A 19,650-nucleotide genomic window follows, 5' to 3' on the forward strand; every position below is an offset into this window, starting at 1 on the left:
TATTTCTTATTGCCTAATTTGTGGAAACTTATATTAGAATGTTTTTGATGGCTTTCAGCTGTAAAAGCAGATTTTAGGGGTGCCTGGGTGGCTCAGTCAGTTGAGCGTCCGACTTCGGCTCAGGTCATGATCTCACAGTTCATGAGTTCGAGCCCCGCGTCGGGCTCTGTGCTGACAGCTCGGAGCCTGGAGCCTGCTTCGGATTCTGTGTCTCCCTCTCTCTCTGCCCCTAACCCACTCGCATTCTGTCTCTGTCTCTCTCAAAAATAAATAAACGTTAAAAAAAATTTTTAAAGTTTCATTTTGCAGAACTCTCACTTTTAAACAAAAATTTTGTTTAACCACAATATTTCAGGTAAGGCTTTGTTTTTTCCATTTGGAAATAGTCACAGGTTCAGAGGAACTCATATACTGAAAGTATACCCTTCACCTAGTGTCCCCTGATGGTTGCCTCTTAAATAATTAGAGCAAACTGTCAAAGCCAGGAGTTTGACATTTTTTTTACAATGTACACATGTAGTTATAAGTTTAAGCAGGCGAATAAATTGAAAAAAGCAGTCCTTAAGAAAGGACCACTTAGCTGATGAATGTATGAACCACCCTAATGACCATACTTCTTGATAAAGTTCCTTAAGATACCTTTTCACTGTGTATTTAATTGGGTGGATTTACAGGAATTTGCAGTGATTACTTGAAAAATTAAATTGATCATATTAAGAGACAGATCGTGGTGTTGGAGAGTCACGTTCCCTTTAGCGCCCTTGAGCTCAGACCCTGAGAATCTCGGTTTTCTGACCCTGTTGGAATGACCCCCTGCCTGTGGCCCCACTATGTCGCCCATGCCCCCATTGTGTCTGGATCATCTTAGGCTGAGCTGTCCTGCACTCTCCACCCACACAATGGGGAGGGGTATCCTCTCGACTCTTGAGCCTTTCCCTAAACCCCTGCAAGGTCCTCTCTTAGAAGAGGAGGCAGCTATGAATTGAGGACAAGAATTAAGTGACATGAGGCAGGTGCCAGGCCTTCATTCTTTGGCCAGGTAATTGGGGGATGAGGGGAGCACGGTGGGGCAGGGTCGAATGGTCTGGGATGAGGGACCTACACAGGTCTTCAGGTGGAAGGGACACAGAGCAACAGGCACGTTGAAGACTGGAGTGTCTTCAAGGCACCCTGGTGGGAGAGGCCAGCGTGTTTAAGTCTGATGTGTGTTTTCTCTAGTCCACACTGTGGTATTTTTACCCAGTGTGTGTGGTGTTAACATTCACACCTACATTTTATTGTGGTTGTAGGAGTTGTTGCATCCTAGGTGAAAGTTCATTTTATCATTCATTCATTCATTCATTCATTCAGTATTTTTCCACTGAGCACCTTACACCTTTTACCTTTCAGGCAATGTTCTAGGCACTGAGGATACAGCAGTAAACAAGGCAAAACTTTCAGCTTTCCTGAAGCTTAGGCTGTAGTGGGGAAGGATAGAGGATAAAAAAAGATAAGTGAAATACATTGTTAACCACTGTGATAAATTCTAAGGAGGAAGAGAAAAACAAAGAAGAGGGATAAGGATTGAGGTCTGCAGGAGGGGTTGTCATTGTGGGTAGAGAGGCCAGGAAAGGTCACCCTGAGAAGGCAGCATTTGAGTCAGAATTACAATGAACTGGAGCGTGAGCCTGGTAGATGCCTGAGAGAAGGAGAGTTATGGGTAGAAGGAAGAGCATGGGCAAAGGCCCTGGGGCAGGCTAGAGTAGCCAGAACTTAGACCTTTGAAAAGAAAGTGTGAGAGAGGTTTAAATACTGAGATTTATTCTTGTAATAAAATCTTACCCAGCACCTCCTGCTTAATACCCCTCCCACTGCCCCCTGAAAGTGCAAGCTGTTAGGAACCACTAACATTCTACATAAGGAAGTGATAGTTTTAATGAGTTTAAAACTGGTGACGGTTTCTGGTTTGAGATTGAGTACTCCTTTTTTTTCCCTGACGCTCTTCTTTTTAATTTCTATCCTGGCTTTTGTATTTCAGTCTCACCTTAATTTTTCTTCTCTTACCTGCTGATGGTGCCATGATCACGTTGGTGAGGTGCCCTTTGCTTTTGTTACTAAAACGCATGAATGTTTACTGACTCCTTGTCTCGAGTCGAACCCTTCTAGCCTCCATAGAGGCAACCAAGAAATTGAAAGCCACTTTTCTGCCCTGAAGTTGCTTCCTGCTTCACAGGAACAAAGCTGGTGCAAATGTAAAATACAAATTGGGTGTTTGTTTGTTTGTTTGTTTGTTTGTTTGAAATGAAAATAAACGATAGGGTTAAACCGAGAACAGGGAGGTACTCAGATAATGGAAGTAGCTGGCATTTTACATTTGTACATGAAAAGGATTGGGCCACGTTCTGGGGGTTGACTCTGGCAGGGGGTGGGGGGTTGTCCCTGCAAGGGGAGATTGTGTCTGTCAGATGCAAGGAGCAGTTTCAAGTTTTCATGCTTCTGTTATTTCTGAGTCCTCCACCAAGGCCACATGGGCCCTCGTGGTTGTCACCGACCTTTCTGGAAAAGCTTTCCAACCAAGGGCTATTGCAGCAGTCCCTAGAAACGGATTGTTCTTTAGCAGCCTCAGACTTCCTGCTGACTCTGTGTAGGTCATCCCCTGAGAATTTCTCTTGGTAGGATTTAGGAGATTTGGCATTCATCTCTAAATTCTAGTTCTGAAGATAAAAATGGCTTCTTTCCTACCTTGGCTGGCTGAAAAGAATCTTGCTCCTAAAAATGCTATTAATATAACAGGACCCGTCACGATGATGCATGGAGACGCTGTAATTCTTGAAGGTTGGGCCCATTTCCTTTAGGAAACCTCTCCTGAGGCTTTTAACTTGATTACTCTTCTCTTGGCAGAAACAAGCCTAATCAAAAATTTGTTGTCGGGAATATGTCTGTCAATTTATATTTGCACACTTTTGATACGTATGGTAGAGGAGAGTCCCCCTGGTGGGCCTGAGGTGTGAGGTGACAATTTGGATTTTCTCTCATTCACTTTTTCCACAGTCATTCTTCCCTGCTTTTAAACTTAAATCTCTGTGATTCTTAAAATGGAACCATGGCTAACAGTTGTTCTGAGCTCTGTATTATTTATTGGTAAACCATAGATACATAGATACATCCAGGGATCTTAACGTCTATTAAAAAAAAAAACCTCTAAGAAATTAGTCATGGCCTTTAGTTATGGAAATGTTTATTTGTTTTACTTTAAAAATGCAGCACATGATATTCTTTGGACTCTAGATCCCATAAATGGTCGTGTTTGGACAGTTGATCTGTTTCTTTTCCCTCCAGTGAGTTGAGGTTTTTTTTTTTTTCTTTTCTTTTCTTCTTAAAGATGCCAGTCAGAGAGGCATGAGTTTAACTGCTTTGAAATATACTGACTGCCAGTAAAAAGGAGATCCTCCTTCTTGGAAAGTTCCCTCTGAGAATCATATGATGTGTGACCTGGTAGGGAATATTCCAGTGTGGGAATAGCTTAACATCTGGTGCCTGTATGAGTTACCTGTGAACTCACTGGAACATGAAATGGAGGTTTTCTCTTCCTGTTGCCACTTTCGTTTCCGTGATGATGCGCTTGTGGAGGCCAATGCAGTGTTTCAGACAGAACAGTGAGATTAGGGAATGATTCTGGATCAATGTGAACGTGTATTATTATAGTCCAGGGCATTCCAAGCTGTTTGTCATGGTCGTAAGGGAATTCATTCTCCATTTCCCCCTGGTGCCTTTCACTTTTATTGTGTGCCTTCCCGGGGCTACAGTATCAGTTTCACGAGAGTAGGGAATGTGTCTCTTTTGTTCTCTGTTGTATCTCTGGCTTCAAGAACATGGTAGGTGCTCAGTGTATATTTTCTGAATGAATGACTGTGTAGGTGGTTGGAAAAATCAACTCAGGAATATGTCCAGCTACTATATTTTTCTTCTTTCCATTCTGGCCACTTTTATGTGTATATCCCGAGTGCCTACAATTTGAATGGTACAGAGAAAGAGCAAAGCAAGGAGAATAGGCCAATGGAGTCACAATCGCTGAGCTTGGAAGGTTTGTCTCTTTCCTATGGTGGATAAGGCCACCAGGTCAGTGCGAGAGACTGGAAAAATGTTAAGGAAGGACTTGGATTAACCTGGGCAGCCCCAAAAGGCGGAATCACATTTAGTGGTTTCATGATGTGAATGTCTGTTTGCAGGCACTCTGTACCAGATCAATGTTCTCAATTTGGATTTGCTGCCAGAAATAAACCCATTGGTCTGCTGCTAAGCAGAGAGCGGGGTTTCTATTTTCTTCTGCCCGCACCCCTTCCCAAACACCGCAAGTTAAGGTTTTCAGAATGCTGTGGAATTTAAGGTAAAAAAAAAAAAATGATAATAAAAAGCAGCAAGCCCATTTTCCTTTTTGACTTTGAAAAACTAGGAGGAGTTGATCGGACTTACATCTTGAGTTTTCCCAGTTCTGATTGATTTTTGAAGTCTGAATCAAGCAGACGCATCGGGAGGGAGGGGGTTATCACATGCACCTGTGAGTTTTGTTAACTGTTGTTTGAAATACGGGTAGTTTCAAGCAGAAAGTGACGCATTTGCCCAACCCCTCGGTTTGTGCTCTCCGGGTTTGAGAACTTTGTTACGTATAGAGTTTAGGGCTGGTAGCCTCATGGAGGCAGCACGGTGGCAGGTTCCCCATAGGCAGCTGCCCTCTGGACAAAGACGAGTTTCATTGTCTGAACATCTTGCTGAGGCTCCTCTCACACATCTCGGGAAGGCCCATCTCAGTGGATGACGCTGGTTCTCACCTGCCACTGGGTAAGAGACTGAGCACCTGCCGGGTGGGTAGAGAGAGGTGGGGACGCTGTGACCTGCCAAGCTGTCTGCCCGCCCTGCACCCTGAGTTCTTTTCTGTTGAACTGCCCGTACCCATTGGTGACTCAATTATCCCCTCCTTTTTCCCCCCTCCCCCTCTCCCCCCCCCCCCCCCCCCCCCGTGCTACAGACCATAAAACCATGGGAAACGCAGAAAGTCAAAATGTAGAGCATGAGTTTTATGGAGAAAAGCATGCCAGCCTGGGCCGCAAGCACACGTCGCGCTCCCTGCGCCTGTCGCACAAGGCGCGGCGGACGAGGCACGCGTCCTCGGGGAAGGTGATCCACAGGAACTCCGAAGTGAGCACGCGGTCCAGCAGCACGCCCAGCATCCCCCAGTCTCTGGCCGAAAATGGCCTGGAGCCCTTCTCCCAAGAAGGCGCCCTGGAGGACTTCGGCAGCCCCATCTGGGTGGACCGAGTGGATATGGGCCTGAGACCCGTGTCGTACACCGACTCTTCCGTCGCTCCCAGCGTAGACAGCAGCATCGTCCTCACAGCCGCCTCTGTGCAGAGCATGCCAGACTCGGAGGAGAGCAGGCTTTACGGGGATGACGCTGCGTACTTGGCTGACGGGGGCAGGAGGCAGCGTCCCTATACATCCAATGGGCCCGCTTTCATGGAGACGGCGAGCTTTAAGAAGAAGCGCTCCAAATCTGCAGACATCTGGCGGGAGGACAGCCTGGAATTCTCACTCTCCGATCTGAGCCAAGAACATTTAACAAGCAACGAAGAAATCTTGGTTTCCACTGAAGAGAAAGACTGTGAGGAGGCTCGGGGGATGGAACCCCGGGCGAGTCCGCGGCGGCTCAGCGCCTGTCAGCGTGCCAATTCCCTGGGTGACTTGTACGCTCAGAAAAACTCCGGGGTGACGGCAAACGGGGGGCCAAGGAGCAAATTTGCAGGCTACTGTCGGAATCTGGTGTCTGATATCCCCGAGCTTGCAAACCATAAGATGCCACCGGCTGCTGCTGAAGAGTCTGTACCGTACAGTAATTACAACACACTCCCCTGTAGGAAATCTCACTGTCTTTCCGAAGGTGCCACCAACCCACAAATTAGCCATAGCAACAGCATGCAAGGCAGAAGAGCAAAAACAACTCAGGTAAAGTGACCGAAGTCTGTTTCCATGTTTTGGAGTCGGTGCATGACTTTTAGTGCATGATTGTGCTCCCGCGAGATTCCCGTCTCTTAGTGGCTTGTGCCCTGTTTGCCCGGTGGCTGCTGCAGGTGGTACCGCTTTCCCCGAGGGCTGGCCTCACCTCTGCTTCGCCCCGCTTCCCGTTCCGTGGGCGGGGGTGGGATGAAGGAAGGAGTGTGTGTTTGGGGGGGGGGGGGGTGATGTGGCGGGAGTGAGAATAAAGCTGCTAAGTTCTTACTGGGAAGCGACTGCCTGTCCAACTCCGATCCGCCGCAGCAGCTCGCTGGTTCTGAGCTTCCTTCCTCTCCCCGGACAGATGGGCATGGTGGGCTGCGGCCTCTTACAGCTCCTGTCTCCAGCACCGCAGGTGGGAAGGGGTTAGTCGGAAGCTCCTTTGAGGAGGCATTTTCGACTCAGGGCGGGCTCTGGTCATTTGTCAACTTCTCTCGGAGGTTGGCAGCCTTCCTGCCTTACCAGGAGCCATTTCAATTTCCTGTTCCTTGCGATGCTGGCCAGCCCTGTCTCTGGAGGGAGGTGTAGCGGAAGGAATAACACGGGCGGGCTCCAGTTCCTCCTCTGCAGCCAACTAGTTGTGTGACCTTGGGCAAACCCTGCCTTCTAGTTGCTCCTCTGAAAAATGGGAGTGAAAATGCTCAACTTGCCTGCCAGGGGGTCCAGGGCATGAGAGGGTGGGTGGGAAGACATTTGTCAAGGGTTTTTAAGAAGTGTCTTGCTAACGGAAAGAGGACTCCCCACCTTAACCGGTAATGATACTCACACGAGCATAAGGACCTGTCAAGCCCTCCTGCTTGGACCAGGTGGGACCAGAGTCCTCTTCTGGTCCTGCTGTGCCCCCGTAGCAGAGTTCTGGGAGGCCTGGCTTGGGTCAAGGGTAGGCTCGTGGTTTGCAGGATGGGGCTTCGGATCAGAAATCCAGATCAAGCCCATTTGCGTCGAAAGGCATGTCAGCCACCAGGGTGACCGGCTAACGGCAGTGCGGTCTGCCGGGGAACAGCAGGTGCCCTCTGACCCGACCAGTGGTCGGTGTACCTCTGGTACTGCTCCTGTGCGAGCAAAACAGGCATTTCAAGGTGAAGTTCTCTCGGAAAGGGGGTCTAAGTATGATGGGCAGATGGTGGAGAACCTAAGGAAGGAGACAAAGAAAATTGGCCTCAGACTCTCTGTGTTCTTGCTGGAGAGCAGATTTTTTAAGTGTCCAAAATCTCAGGTTTCTAATTTTATCTTGGAATTTTATTTATTTTTTAAATAAAAAAAATTTTTTTAAGTTTATTTTTTGAGAGGGACCGGGACAGCATGAATGGGGGAGGGGCACAGAGAGAATTCCAAGCTGGCTCTGCGCTGTCAGTACAGAGCCTGATGGGGGGCTTGAACCCACAAAACCGTGAGACCACGACCTGAGCCGAAATGGAGAGTCGTGTGCTTAACCGACCGAGCCTCCCAGGTTCCCCTACTTTGGAATTTTAAGTTCTCATGTATAGGTCATCAGGGGTAGTTTTGTTTTGTTTTTTCTTTTACTGCTCTAGATTTCTGTATTTAAATAATTAAAAGTTAACTGTATGTTCCTCTGGGTTTATATGGACTAAAGGGAACGTGTTTGACCTCTCCCCTCCTTTTCTTTTTAAAATTATGTTTCATTGTGGGAAAAATATACCCATAACATTTATCACATTGACCATTTTTTTTTAAAAAATGTTTTTAATGTTACTTATTTTTGACACAGAGAGAGAGAGAGACAGAGCATTAGCGGGGGAGGGGCAGAGAGAGAGGGAGACACAGAATCAGAAGCAGGCTCCGGGCTCTGCGTTGTCAGCACAGAGCCCGACGTGGGGCTCGAACCCACAGACCGCGAGATCATGACCTGAGCCGAAGTTGGATGCTCAACCGACTGAGCCACTCAGGCGCCCCACCACGCTGACCGTTTTTAAGTGTCCAGTGCGCTGGCATTAAGTCCCTCCACACTGCTGTGCGGCCATCACCACCATCCATCTCCAGAACCCTTTCCGTATTGCAAAACTGAAGCCCAGTACCCAACTTCTCTCCTCACCCCCAACCCCCGCCCAGCCCCGGGCAACCAGCATTCTATTTTGCATCTCTGAATTTGACTACTATAGGGACCTCATATAAGTGGAATCATGTAGTATTTGCCTTTTTTGTGATTGGCGTCTTTCCTTTAGCATCATGCCCTCAAGGTTCATGCATTGTTGTAGCACATGTCAGAACTTCCTTCCTTCCTTGTTTTTTTTTTTTAGATTTTTAAAAATGTTTGTTTATTTTTGAGAGAGAGAGACACACACACACAGAATCCAAAGCAGGCTCCAGGCTCTGAGCTGTCAGCACAGAGCCCAACGCAGGGCTCGAACTCACGAACCGTGCGATCATGACCTCAGCCGAAGTCGGATGCTCAACTGAGTGAGCCACGCAGAGCTGATACAAAGAGATGGTCTGCCGGCCTTCAGAGTTCAGAGAAGGGGAACATCACCTGTGACTGTCCCCTTTCCCTGGAACAGTGCCACGGTAGCACATATTCTGTGTGGGATTTGAGAGGCATGCCTGGCCGTATTCTGGCTCCGGGTCTCCACTGCAGGGGACGGCTGGACCCTCTGCTTCACCCCACACCCCGCGGGTGGGGCTTTGAGCCTTTGAGTCAAGGCCGACTGCGCCCAAAAGAGAGGCGCAGAGCGGTTCTCTCCTTCAGAGCGGGTGCCACTGAAAGCGCTCACGTGTAATTGTTCTATGGCGTCTCCATCTTTGGCTTGTCGCCTTCTAAAATCGTTAATATATGGAAGTGAGATCATCTGAATGTGGTCTCATAAAGTCACTGCTTAGGCAGCTTAATGTAATGCAGAGTGCAACAGACGAGGCGTCCTGACGACTCCATTTACATCCTGGCTCACTCCTCACTGACCGGTGACCTTGGGCAAGTCTCTCCATCTTGCGTGCACCACGGGCTCCTTCTCTGTCCAGGGTGAGTGCCACCAGCCTCGGACAGGACCACTAGGAGAACCAAATGGGATACTGCGTATGGAAACCTTTGGCGGAGTCTGTAAAACAAACGGAAGTATTATTTTCGTATTGACTTTATATGTTGAGTGAGGATCTTTAATGACTTGAAACAAACCCCAGAATTATGCACAACACTATCCCTCCGCCCACGCTTCCTAGTCTAAGTTTGGCGTGTTCATCCAACGCGATTTCTTGAGAACCCACTATGTTCCAAACAGTGTATTTTAAGAGACGGTGGGTGTGGAAGCTTCCTTGAAAAGAATTCTTTTTTTGTTCTTTTTTGTGTTGTTGTTGTTGGTAAAAGTTTCTGACCCAGGGGATCTCTCCAGCGTGCTTGGATCATAGACATTAAAGTCGCCTCATCTGCCCTGGTGATGTAGTTGAATCTGGAATTGTCTGTCAGCAATTTTACTCCCCAGAAAGAAGAGTTTCTGGCAGACATTTGGCCCCAGAGCATGGCCTCTGAGCCTGGGATAAAATATGTTTTATCTGAAATAATGCGAACAACTTAATTTGATTTGAAAATGATTGAAAAAGAGTTTTTGACCGTTTTCCCTGTTTTTGTATTTGTTCAGTAGTTGGATGTGTTACTAAAACATGAGGCACTGGAGTGCATGTTTAGGTTTTAAAAAGTGACACATGTCATATGTCTGCTGCACAGTGAGTGCTGAGGAGTTATTTGTTTAATTCAGTATGTTTGAGAGTGTGTGTGTGTGTGTGTGTGTGCGCGCGCACCATGCCTAAAAATTTGTCTTGCGAATCAGTTTGGTATTCATTTGTTGGGAGGGTTTACCCACACCACTTAAAGCAGAGTTTACTTGTATTGATTTCTGCAGAAATACAGAGGAAACTGCCCCTTGATTTAATTGATGCATTACCGGTCTTTCGGACTGAACTTTTACCGTCTTGATAATTCCTGTGGTTAACAGAGTTGGGGCAGCCTGGTGTCACGCAAAGAGGTTCTGAAATCCAGCAGATCTGAGCTTGTCCGTTTGAGCCCTGTTATCTGTTGATCGTGTAATCTAGATGGATCTCGGTGCCTCTTTAAATAGGGTAATGTGAGTTCCACACGAGAGAACGCGAAACTCCCGGCACAGTATCTTGCACACTGTACAAGCTTAGTCAATAATGATCATTAGTTGCGATGGAAAAGTTTGACTTAATATTTTAGAGCTCAGCCCTCCTCTGTGTCTGAGACTTTCAGTGGGTGAGGTGGAAGGAGAAAACCGCCAACTGATGGGGCGTCTTTTAGCCAGGTTCCGTGTTTCAGAGGGAAGCTTTGGCTTGGCTCCATTGTGCATAACTTGTGAGGAGAGCTTCATTCATCCTCTTAGGAGATGAGAATGGGAGCAGCTGTACCAAGAATGTCTCAGGGAGACACAGCCTTGAGACAGCGAGGGGACGCTGCTCAGCGCCCCTTGTGGAGATGTGACGCTCTTGGTAGGTTCGTGTGTTTGTGCAGTATTTGACTACCTCAGTGTTCCCAGAAATCCTTCATACTGTAGTATGGAGTGGGAACGGGGTAAGGCAAGAGAGCTCTCCACCGGTAAGACCAGAGCTTCTGGTCTCGGTGGGCCACTGGCAGGGATTCATTTCAGCCTGATTTCCAGCTCACAGATCACCTCTGTGTCCAGCCCCCTTGCTTTTCATGGGAAGAAGTGTATGTAAAGAGATGAGGTGACAAGGTGTCCCAACTAGATGAAAATCCAGGTCTCCTGCCTCACTGACCCAGGGTCATTCTTCAGAATCCCACATCCCACGGCATGCGACCTCTCATTCTTGAACAGATTTCAACTCCTGTGTCCTTAGATTTTAAGATGAGAATCCTTAGTTCTGGTACAGAAGCAAAAAAGGGTGATTGGCTGAAAAGAACACAGGAATATCCACCCCCATAGCCCGAGACGGTGGTTCCTGAGAGGTGTTCACAACAGCTTTAGAAGAAAGCTTTGCTTTCTGGTTTGGAGAAGCAAGTCACAGAATCCGCGATTTTAGCAACGTAGAGGGTACAGCATTGTCAGAAGACGATCTTGAGTTCCTAGGAAAATTGTGTTGGTGTTTAAATTTTGATTTTGCTTTCCACTTAAAAATGGCTCAGGAATAAGTATGTTCCCTGACCTCAGCATCCAAGAGATGCTTAACCTCTGGTCACAGACTCCTTTGAGAATTGTATAAAAAATTTGGATCTTTTTCTTAGAGAAACACATGGACCCCCCTTCTGCATTCAATTCCTGGGGCTCCATGGTTTCCCCAAAGTCCATCTAGAAGCTTCTGGTTAATAACCTCAGGTTAATTCTTCACGAAACAACGTATTTTCGTATAAAATTAAACAACAGCAATAACAACAAACCCTCCCTTCCTTCCCTTCTCCGACTGCTGTTTGGTGCTGCTTTTTTGCTTTCCCCTTGACCTTCCTCTTTTCTGGCATCTCCGTTAAGCAATGAGGTAGTTTTGAAAGCAAGCCCATCCGTGTTCGGCAAGATCTCCTTTTGGGAAGTGGGTGGGGCGAGTAGGTGGTTGAGGGGTGGCTCTGTCAGGCGTTTCAGACCCCTTTGAACTCTTAAAAAGTATGGCAGACTCCAGAAGACTTCTGTTTCTGGGTTATATGCATACATAGTTATCATATTAGAAATTGAAAAAGAAAAGTAAAGAAAATGCTCGTTGAGTTGTTGTAAAATAGCCCTAATACACCCATTACGTGTTCACGCAAGTAACTTTTTATTTAAATTTCTTGTTTTTCTAAAATTTAAAAAAATTAGTGGGAAGAGAGGTGTTATTTTACATTTTGCAAACCTCTGCAGTTTCTGGCAGATAAGACCTGACAGTCGCCTATCTGCTTCTGCATTCACTCTCTTGTGATATGCTAGTTTGGTCAGGCGGTAGGGGGAAAATGTGGCCTCGCCCAGGTATTTGGAAAAGGGAGAGCCCCCGTCTACCCTGAAATGATCTAAGGATCCCTGGTCCACACTTTGAGAGCTGCTCGTTTATGCTAATGTAGGCTGGGGAAGTTCAAGCCTTCGAAATTCACATTTTTAGTTTAGTGCTTGAAGAGGAGGAACTGTGTCCCTTGATGAAAATGCTGGTTTCCTAGCATCACTGGGGAAGAGGAGGGGTTGGGATTGGGAGTTTAGCGCCCTCCCAGCCAGCCTGCTATGAAAGAGCTAAGAGGGTCTTCATGTAGCCCAAGGTAGAACTTAGGAAAGAGCCACTATAGGCTTTCCATCATCATTTGGGCCCTGTTTGCTTTGGACCACTGTTGGCAGATTATCTAAGATGGGCCGTAGGCCAGCCCATCATGTCTTTCTTAATTTGCTCTATTAAAAAAAAAAATTAAGTTAAAAATATTAAATCAAGTCTGGTTGTTCCCATAGACAACATAATCAAATGGGATTGCTTGTAGATTGCAAAGTTAAGCATGAGAAGTAGGATTGATTTGTCACCTCAGCCATAGCCGAGCATGAGCTGAACCTGGAAATGACTAAACCATTTAAATCAACCAAAATGTAATCCGTGAGAAACTGTTTTCCCTGTTCGGAGATTCTGGCAGAACATGAACAGCAGTTCATTCATTCCAAGGTGGGTTTATTTGTTTGAAGTGCCCTTGGGGATGTGTCAACAAGAAAAGGTCCCTGAGCTCTTCTGGCTAGTTCAGGGTGAAATGGGGGTGTATACGCAGAACACAATTAGCATAATAAGCATTCAACATGCTGTGGGACGGAGAGCAGGGCCAGGAAGATGCAGTAATGGGGGACACGGGAGGCAATTTGAGACAGGGTGGTCAGGCCTGGCTCCCTCTGGAGAGCAGACTTGGGTAGAGACTCGAAGGAAAAGTGGCCACTGATCTGGAAGGTGGGAATGTGCCCTTTGTGTTTGGGGCATAGTGAAGAGGCCAGTGTGTCCGGAGCACAGCGGGGGCGGGGAAGGGGGTTGAGATGCTGCAGAGAAGATGGCCTGGCAACTGGAGGAGGGAAAGAAACCTCTTCAAGCTGTGGAAGGGAGGGGTGGGATCCGAGCCTTGAAGGGTAAGCACTCCTGAAAGCGAGAAAGGTTGGGAACGTGTGCTGCAATGACTCCTTCAGTTTCAGGTACATCCAGCGCTCCAGTGCGAGGGCTGGACATTCGCTGGGGGCTTTGAAAGGCAGGCTGAGGGGCCTTCCGTGCGCTCCTGGGAGGTTACCTAGCAGCTGGCGTGCAGGGTGCAGTGAGGAAGGATGAGGGAAGAGACAGCTTGTTGCGGAACCAGAGGTGTGGCTCTAAGAAAGGTCGCCAGGAGCCTGCGGGACCATGTGATAGATACATCTTGGGGAGGGGAAGGATGAGGGGAAGGATGACTACAGGGTTCGAGGCACCTACATAGAAACCCAGATGAAAAGAGAGAAGATGATTCACTGACGTTGACAGAAAGGCGGTCCCCGCGTTGCAGTCACCTGAAGCAACGTGCCAAGCCTTTGCCAACTTACTTCTGCCTCGCTTTTTAGCAACGGTAAAAACGTCACTTCCCGTCCTTGTGATTGAGAGAAATTTTGAGTCACTCCCATTGGGAATCATTAGAGAAAAAGGGAAGAGGTTTTGGAAACATAACAAGGTCTGGAAATTTTGCCTTGGGAAAGGGAGAAGGGGGAAATAGAGTCGGGTTTCAGAAATGCCTCAAAAGGAGTTGGGACATGTGCACGGGGACTGATAGCGGGAAGCCCAGGGGTAGAATTTACAAACTTCAGAATTAGAAATGCAAAAAGGCAGTGGACATTGGGGGTGGGGGGGGCGGAGCCTTACAGCAATGCAAAAGTAGCACTGCAATATTTCTGGCAAGTCAGGAATGGCAATTATTAGTGACAGCGACCAGGACTTATCAATCTACAGTGTAGAAAACGTCACCATTTTCTTAGGTCATTATGCTGTTGTGTGAATGTGAAAATACTTGAAAGGGGTTTCATTGGTTCGCACCAACCTTGGTCGGCCTGTTTTTCCCAGGAGCCCTTGTTTTCCACAGTTTCTTCATCAGCCACCTCTTTTCCATGTTCGTGCAGGGAGCTAGAGAGTGAGGTCAGCCAGTGCCTTCTGTCCTTGGGCTGAGATGAAAGTAAGGCTGAGGATGGAAATGAACGGTAATTAGAGTTAACACTTCAGAGAAGGTACTATGTGCTGGGCACAGTTCTAGAAACTTTTGTTGGATTAACTCCACATTATCTTATAAAGTGTCTTAAAGAATAGTTGACTGTTGTTATCCCCATTTTATAGATGGGGAAACTGAGGCACAAATTGGCCCAGAGTAACTTCCCTAGGATCAGTATTGACCATACTGAGATTACCAAGGAAGAGCATACTAAGAATATACTGAGTATACCAAGGAGGGAATGCTGGGAGCCAAAGACAGTATTCATTCATGTGTGTGCATGTGTGTGTGTGGGGGGGGGGGGGGGGCGGGTACTTACTTACATTTTGGGGATAAAAATAAGATGAGAAATCAGGGGACGAGGATTTTATTTTGTTTTTATTTTTATTTTATTTTAAATGTTTTTTAAATTTATTTTGAGAGAGAGAGAGAGGCAGAGAGAGATGGGGAGAGAGAGAGAATCCCAAGCAGGCTCCTTGCTGTCAGCACAGAGCCCAATGCGGGGCTTGATCTCATGAACCTTGAGATCATGACCTGAACCCAAATCAACAGTCAGACGCTTAACTGACTGAGCTGCCCAGGTGTTCGGAGGGAGGGGTATTTTAGAATTTATTTAACACGGCAAAAATTGTTCTAATTCGAAGCTTCTGCAGGTTGAAATTTCCTCAAGCCACAAATTCAGTGAACTCTTCTCGACTGAGCTTCTCTATACAGGTATATGAAAGTAAAGCTGGATTCATCAGGGACATTAAAGTAACCAACAAAATAGTTGTTGGTTGTTTCTTTTTTTAATGTTCATTGTTTGAGAGAGAGAGAGAAAGGGCGAGCAGGGGAGGGGCGGGGGGGGGGGGGGTGGACAGAGGATCTGAAGCGGGCTCTGTGCTGACAGTAGAGAGTCCGACTCAGGGCTCGAACTCACAAACCACGAGATCATGACCTGAGCCGAAGTCAGATGCTTGACCGACTGAGCCACCCAGGCGCCCTGCCAACAAAATAGTTTCTAATTGTATTCAACTTACAACTACAGTAAATGATTGATTGATTGATCTTACTGGTCCTTGAATTGTCCCACGGCCCTTGAACTTTGTGGCTAATTAATTACCTTTTCTTTTTCTTTTTTTTTTTTTCAACGTTTTTTATTTATTTTTGGGACAGAGAGAGACAGAGCATGAACGGGGGAGGGGCAGAGAGAGAGGGAGACACAGAATCGGAAACAGGCTCCAGGCTCCGAGCCATCAGCCCAGAGCCTGACGCGGGGCTCGAACTCACGGACCGCGAGATCGTGACCTGGCTGAAGTCGGACGCTTAACCGACTGCGCCACCCAGGCGCCCCATTAATTACCTTTTCAAAATTGTGCTCACCTTTCATTAACACAGAATCCCTGTCCTTAAGAGTATTTCGCAAGTCACCCCCGAAACAACTTGAGCCTTGCCACAGTGTATCATTAGCCCACACTCTTCTGCGTGGAAGGGCTGCGTGGCCCTTCGCTTTACCGAGGTGGTGAAAACGGGCTTGAAATTTGCCACTTGCTTCCTCCATGTTCCTACTGGAGCTCATTTAGGCATTTGTGGCCCAGCTATGATGACTATGAAAACTCTTGTTGCCTCGCAGCTGTAGCGGGCCTTGGGCTACAGCTGGCCACTTGTGCATCCAAGAGGAAAGTGTGTACGTTAATGCTGGGAAGCTGCCAGTGCAGTGGAAACTGGTGAGTGCTCTAAAAATCTGGCTTGGGAGGATTTGTCCAGAGAGAGCAGGATTTAACAGCCTCTCTACCCCATGAATGTTGTGTATAATCGGAAGCCTCTTCAGTGGAGTGTTTCTAACACGGAGACTTTATTTTGAGCAATTTCCTAGAAGTCTCTAACCACACCGTGCACCATGTTGGGAGTTACTTCTTGGTGTAGCTAGGGTCTTACCACTTCCCTTGATGTCCTTTGGCTTTTTTAAAAAAATTGTTTTAATGTTTATTTTATTTTTGAGACAGAGACAGAACATGAGTGGGGGGAAGGGCAGAGAGAGAGACACATTAGGCTCCAGGCTCTGAGCTGTCAGCACACAGCCCGACTCGGGGCTCGAACTCGTCAACTGGGAGATCGTGACCTGAGCCGAAGTCGGACGCTCAACCGACTGAGCCACCCAGGCGCCCCAGATGTGCTTTGGCTTTTGAATTAAAATTCAGTATCTGATTAAATACTAGGACCTATCAGATGCTAAGATGTCTCCTGTGATATATAGGAACCTACCTTGCATTTGCTACAAGCACTGCTGAGGCTCCCATGAGACTCTTCCCAGGGGTTGGTTTTCTAGATTCCTTGCTGCCGGGAACAGTGGGAGGTTCTCAGGGGCTTCTGAAGAGAGAGAGAATCTGAGACTGAGGTGGGTAGGAGGAGGAGCCCTTGGAAAGATGACCACCGAGGAATGTTTCTGTGACCCCGGTGCTGCCTTCCTTCTGAGCTGTTGGAAAATGCTTTACAGTGAAATGCATCCTGGCATCTGAGGATGATGGGCATCTGGGATGCAACCATAGAGGGATGCCTGGTGTTTTGCAAAGTGTGAACCCAATGAGCACAGGGGGATGTATGGAAATGTTGAATGACTCTATCGTACATCTGAAACATACATACAACACTGTATGTTTACTAACTGGAATTAAGATGAAAACTTAATAAAAACAAAAACCAAAGTGTGAACCCAGAGCCTCTCTGTCAGAGTATCTGGCTTTGGTTTGTCCTAGACCTATAAATTTGTATTTCTCGTGTGGCACTTAGGCATCTGGGTAGTAGAGTTCTACAGATAATTCTTCCCCACACTGCAGTTGGAGATTGCTGGTGTCATGGGAGCCCTCCATTGACCATTCAGGTGTTGAGTAGTACCTCTGGCTTCCCATGATGCTATAATCCAGGCCTCTGAGTATTTGGGACATCCCAAGCTTCATGACCAAATAGGGGCTGGGGCTGGGCAGCCGGCATGTTTCCCAACAGGCTGGGTCACATATCAGTGGGGGACGTGTACCACTTAGCCTGCTTAGCCACTTGTGGAGACGAGGTGGAGTCGGCTTGGATCATTGGTCCAGAGCATTCCTCGGTGGTTACACGGGTTGTGCGTTCTATAGGTATGCATGCTCGGCTGGGGCCAGCAGGCCTCCTACCTGGGGTAATCACCTCTGCTTAGTTTAGTGGTCGGCCGGGAGGTGAACACACAGAGCCTGGGCCACTGCAAGCTTAGAGCATCAGTTGTTATGAGCAGATGTTCAGGTCTGACAGAGAGGTGAGTGTCTACCGAGGTCTTAACTCCTAGTTTCAATAGAGGCCTCAGGGCATTCTGTAAAGGGGGAAATGGTTTGTGGGAGAGTAGACGGTCAAGACACATGCTCTTGAGGGTTTGGCCTGTCTGGTCTCTTCTTGTTTCCCTCCTTCCCTTTTATCCCTTCTCTCCCCTTCCCCCAACTTTGGGCTTTGAGCTCTTTGCCTGGCAAGTCAAGGCATGTACATAGTCACTCAGATTTTGCTGGGAAAACCTGGAAAAAGCAGTGTTGGCAAAAAAAAAAAAGGGGGGGGGGCAAGGCATGGAGTTGACTATTGAGACAGAATCTGTGAGGTGCTGTCGCAGCTGAGCTCCGGGCATTGCGAGACGCCTTGATTCCATTCTCCCCCACGTTCGGAGGCCTTTCTCTTATGGACTAGGGAGGTTACCCATGTAGCTGATCTCTCCCTGTCTTACAGAGAAGCTTCTCGCCTCTTTGCATTTTAGATGCGGCTTTGTCGCGGATTGCTTTGCTTCTTCCAGAGAAAGATCGAGGCACGTGAAGATGAATCCAGATGTTTAGGAAATTCACAAACTCCTCATCTCCCACTACTCATGGTTATCTTGAGTAATCAGTAATGGTGAATTTACCTACTGTCTTACTTATTGACATAGTCAGTATCCCTGCTGGGGGAAATGTGAGTTCTTAACTGTGTTTCTTTGTTTGTATAGAGGATGTTTATCCACTAGATCTGGCTCCTTCCTGACCATTGCTGGCAGTTAATAGGCGGGACGGCAGATAGCAAAGTGATGGGAACAGCAGATGCAGGGCAGTGTGCCCCTGAGTGGCACCCACAGTTTCTTTATCCCCCTTAAGGCTCTGTAAATCCCATGGGTCTCAATTCCACTGGAAATGTAGTTGGTCCTTAGAAGATATCTTAACTACTTCCTGCTACTGTCTTCCCTCCTCGTTTTATTCTTTTCTTTCTTCTTTTTCTTTTTTTTTAATGTTTATTTTTGAGAGCAAGCGGGAGGAGCAGAGAGAGAGAAGGATACAGGGGATCCGGAGCAGGCTCTGTGCTGTGAGCACAGAGCCCAATGTGGGGCTTGAACTCACAAACCGTGAGATCGTGACCTGAGTTGAAGTCGGATACTTAACCGACTGAGCCACTCAGATGCCCCTTTTCTTTCTTTCTTTCTTTCTTTCTTTCTTTCTTTCTTTCTTTCTTTCTTTCTTTCTTCCTTTCTTTCCTTTTCTCTTTTCTTTCTTTCTTTCTTTCTTTCTTTCTTTCTTTCTTTCTTTCTTTCTTTCTTTCTTTCTTTCTTTCTTTCAGAACAGTTGTAGATAGTAGAGAGGGTTCCCAGTTAACATTAAACACCTGGCTGACATAGCATTTGCAGCTATATCCACTATAAAGTTACGTATTTTCCTCCTTTTGCATACAGTTCTCTTTGTTGTTGTTTTTGAAGGTGCACAATATAATGATTTAATATATGTATACATTGTGAAATGATGACCACAATCAAGTTAATTAACACATTCATCACCTCACACAGTTACCTTTTTTCTTTTGTGGCGAAAACACTTAAGATCTGCTCCCCTAGTAAATTTCAAGTGTACATACAGTATTCACTATATATATATATATATATATATATATATATATACACACACACACACACACACCATGCTGCACATTAGATTCGTAGAACTTACTAATTTTATAACTGAGTTTGTACCCTTTGACCAACATCTCCCCATTTCCCCCCACCCCCGGGCAGCCACTGTTCCACTCTCTGCTCTATGAATTCAACATTCTTATATATATATATATATATATATATATATATATATATATATATATATATAAAATTTATTTATTTATTTAAATTTTTTTTTAACATTTATTTATTTTTGAGACAGAGAGAGACAGAACACGAACGGAGGAGGGGCAGAGAGAGAGGGAGACACAGAATCGGAAGCAGGCTCCAGGCTCTGAGCCATCAGCCCAGAGCCTGACGTGGGGCTTGAACTCACAGACCGTGAGATCTTGACCTGAGTTGAAGTCCGATGCTTAACCGACTGAGCCACCCAGGCGCCCCTGAATTCAATATTTTTAGATTCCACACGAGTGAATCATAGAGCATTTGTCGTTCTGGGTCTCCTGTTTGTCACATCTGGCTACGCCCATCTTTCAGTTGTTCACTTAGTATCTATTCACGATGAAGGTGAAGTGAACTTTGAGGCCCTAACTTA

At 46.7% G+C, this 19,650-nt stretch overlaps 1 protein-coding gene across 9 annotated transcripts in view; it reads left to right on the forward strand.

Moving 5' to 3' along the window:
- TIAM1 (TIAM Rac1 associated GEF 1) overlaps positions 1–19,650 on the forward strand; it is a 391,533-nt gene that overhangs the window by 250,691 nt on the left and 121,192 nt on the right. For 8 of the 9 annotated variants that reach the window (XM_053903151.1, XM_053903146.1, XM_053903144.1 and 5 more), the window contains one exon: positions 5,006–5,979. The exons of the other annotated variant lie outside the window; for it this stretch is intronic. In XM_053903151.1, the coding sequence (XP_053759126.1) occupies positions 5,017–5,979 (963 nt within the window). In that variant the 5' untranslated portion in view covers positions 5,006–5,016. The remainder of the gene's footprint in view (positions 1–5,005; positions 5,980–19,650) is intronic. 9 annotated transcript variants of the gene reach the window in all.

This window comes from Panthera pardus, unplaced genomic scaffold, assembly GCF_024362965.1.
Source record: "Panthera pardus isolate Hobbes unplaced genomic scaffold, ASM2436296v1 HiC_scaffold_16, whole genome shotgun sequence".
Taxonomy (NCBI): Eukaryota; Metazoa; Chordata; class Mammalia; order Carnivora; family Felidae; genus Panthera; species Panthera pardus.